This window comes from Cervus canadensis, chromosome 6 (genome assembly GCF_019320065.1).
Source record: "Cervus canadensis isolate Bull #8, Minnesota chromosome 6, ASM1932006v1, whole genome shotgun sequence".
NCBI lineage: Eukaryota > Metazoa > Chordata > Mammalia > Artiodactyla > Cervidae > Cervus > Cervus canadensis.
Genome location: NC_057391.1, coordinates 65,508,847 through 65,510,564, shown reverse-complemented (window position 1 = coordinate 65,510,564; position 1,718 = coordinate 65,508,847). Strand labels below are relative to the sequence as shown.

General features: G+C 45.1%; 1 protein-coding gene across 1 annotated transcript; it reads left to right on the top strand.

Annotated features, from left to right (window-relative positions):
• The first annotated feature begins 596 nt into the window (after positions 1–596).
• Positions 597–1,164, top strand: LOC122443978 (transmembrane protein 126A-like). The gene has a single exon (XM_043472804.1). The coding sequence runs from the start codon at positions 597–599 to the stop codon at positions 1,149–1,151; it is 555 nt and encodes a 184-aa protein (XP_043328739.1). The 3' UTR covers positions 1,152–1,164.
• Positions 1,165–1,718: the final 554 nt, after the last annotated feature.

The window sequence follows — 1,718 nt, the reverse complement described above, 5'->3', positions numbered from 1 at the left end:
TATCACCTCTTCCTTATCCATTCACCTGTTGATGGACACTTAAGTTGCTTCTGTGTCTTATCAGTATCAGTTCAGTCACTCAGTTGTGTCTGGCTTGTGACCCCATGAACCGCAGCACGCCAGGCCTCCCTGTCCATCACCAACTCCCAGAGTCCACCAAACCCAGTCCATTCAGTCAGTGATGCCATCCAACCATCTCAGCCTCTGTTGTCCCCTTCTCCTCCTGCCTTCAATCTTTCCCAGGATCAGGGTCTTTTCAAATGAGTCAACTCTTCACATCAGGTGGCCAAAGTATTGGAGTTTCAGCTTCAGCATTAGCCCTTCCAATGAATATTCAGGACTGATCTCCTTTAGGATGGACTGGTTGGATCTGCCTGCAGTCCAAAGGACTCTCAAGAGTCTTCTCCAACACCACAGTTCAAAAAGCATCGGTTCGAATCCGCCGCTGGCTCCGACCCGGCGCCCGCCTAGGGCCGGTCACGTGGGGCCTAGAACGGCCGCGCCCAGGCGACTCGAGCGGAGCGTGGCGTGAGCCCTCGGGGCCAGAGGAGACCCGCCGAGGCCGCGGCTGCATGCAGGCGCGCGTAAGGCTCAAGATGACAAATAATGAACCAGATGGTACTATCATCAAGGAGAACTTAATTGATATCATAGCCAGAAAAATTAACCAGCTCCCAGAAGCAGAAAGGAATCTGCTTGAAAATGGATCAACATATGTTGGACTTAAGGCTCTCTGTGGCCTAATAGCAAATAGTCTTTTTCGACGCATCTTACATATGACACAGGCTCATACAGCTGCTGGCTTACTAATGGCAGTGAACCCATTTTTGACAGCAGATGTATCTTATAAAGGTTTTTTAAGTTTACCTTTGAATACAGGTGATCTGCATTGTGAAACCTGCACCATAACACGAGGTGGATTGGTTGGTCTTGTTTTCGGTGGCCTGTATACCCTGTTTTTTTTGGCTATCCCTGTGAATGGTGGCCTAGCAGCTAGGTATAATTCAGCCCTGCTACCAGAGAAAGGAAACATCTTAAATTACTGGATTAGGATTTCTAAGCCTTACTTTAGAAAGATGTTATTTCCCATTTTGCTCCAGACTGGGGATTTGCTGCATACCTTGGGTCTAGACAATATAAACTACTTATAAAGGCTCCTCAGTTACCAGAACCTGGCCTAGAAATTGAGTGATTGTTAAGCAAATCTGTACACAAAAATAAAACTATTAAAAAAAAAAGCATCAATTCTTCAGCACTCAGCTTTCTTTGTAGTCCAACTCTCACATCCATACATGACTACTGGAAAAACCATAGCTTTGACTAGACGGACCTTTGTTGGCAAAGTAATGTCTCTGCTTTTTAATATGCTGTCTAGGTTGGTCATAACTTTCCTTTCAAGGAGTAAGCGTCTTTTAATTTCATGGCTGCAGTCACCATCTGCAGTGATTTGGGAGCCCCCCCCAAATAAAGTCTGTCACTGTTTTCATTGTTTCCCCATCTATTTGTCATGAAGTGATGAGACCAGATGCCATGATCTTAGTTTTCTGAATGTTGAGCTTTAAGCCAGCTTTTTCACTCTCCTCTTTCACTTTCATCAAGGGGCTGTTTAGTTCTTCTTTGCTTTCTGCCATAAAGGTGGTGTCATCTGCATATCTGAGGTTATTGATATGTCGGCTCATGGAAGACATATGAGGTTATATTCCATGTCTTAACTGTTA